The sequence below is a fragment of the Echinops telfairi genome, unplaced genomic scaffold, assembly GCF_000313985.2.
Source record: "Echinops telfairi isolate 266 unplaced genomic scaffold, ASM31398v2 ScPeMD7_7471;HRSCAF=8509, whole genome shotgun sequence".
In the NCBI taxonomy this organism is placed as follows: domain Eukaryota; kingdom Metazoa; phylum Chordata; class Mammalia; order Afrosoricida; family Tenrecidae; genus Echinops; species Echinops telfairi.
Window position 1 is genome coordinate 614,487 of NW_022111375.1, and position 1,010 is coordinate 615,496.

At 55.9% G+C, this 1,010-nt stretch overlaps 1 protein-coding gene across 1 annotated transcript in view; it reads right to left on the minus strand.

The window, feature by feature from the left end:
- The window catches only part of ARSL (arylsulfatase L), a 28,321-nt gene that overhangs the window by 16,217 nt on the left and 11,094 nt on the right, over positions 1-1,010 (minus strand). Inside the window, exon 2 of the mRNA XM_045285445.1 lies at positions 36-207. Coding sequence (XP_045141380.1) covers positions 36-207 — 172 coding nt within the window. The remainder of the gene's footprint in view (positions 1-35; positions 208-1,010) is intronic.

A 1,010-nucleotide genomic window follows, 5' to 3' on the forward strand; every position in this document is an offset into this window, starting at 1 on the left:
CGGGAAGCTCAGGCCGCGGGTTCTCTGCAGCTTGCCTGACGGTGCGGTTTCCGTAGCAGCCGATGTCGCCGATGCCGAGGTCGTCCGCCATCAGGAGCACCACGTTGGGTCTCGAACCGGCCAAGTCGTGGGCAGCCGAGGGCATCCACGCCAGGAGCATGCCCAGGGCTGCAGGCAGCCAGCGCCTGAAACACAGCAGCCCAGGGGCTCAACGTCCCTCCTGCCGGCCGGGCCTGGTGGGTGGGGGACGGGCATGCTCGGCTGCTCCCCAGGTGGCCAGCAGTTCAAAAGCTTCGGAAACCCCCAGGGGCAGCTCTGCCCTGTCCTGCAGGGTCGCTGTGAGTCGGCCTCCACTCGATGGCAGTGTGTTTATCTATCTGTCTATCTATCATCTATCTGCATATCTATCTATCATCTACCAATCATCTATCTACCTATCTATCTATGTATCTATCATCTATCTATCTGCATATCTACCTATCTATCATCTATCTATCTATCATCACCTGTCTGTCTGTCTATCTATCTATCTATCATCACCTACCTATCTATCTATCTATCTATCATCTATCTATCTGTTGACATGCACTTGATGGCAGTATGTTTATCTATCTGTCTGTCTGTCTACCTACATATCTCTCTGTCCATCAGCTCCTCAGGAGTCTTGCATGTTTTCTTCTTTTCTCCATTTCTTACTGCACAAGGTGCCCCTTGCCTGGGATGAGACAGACGGGGCAGCCTAGTGTGGGGGCGGGGGTGCTAAGTGAAGCGCAGCTAAGTGAGGGGGGTTATGTGAGCAAGGGTCTTAAGACGTGGTGAGCTGTGAGTCTCCACTGCAGCCACCCAGACCCCGATGACGAAGCCGGTGTGGGCTGAGCCCCGGGAGCTTCTGCAGGGGGGCGGCCAGAGAGACAGCAGGCCGTGCAAGTCCAGCACCGACCCCACTCACCCGGCCAGTTCGGGGGCTCCCATGTGTGTGGCTCGGCTTCTTCCTGTGAAGAAGAATGTGA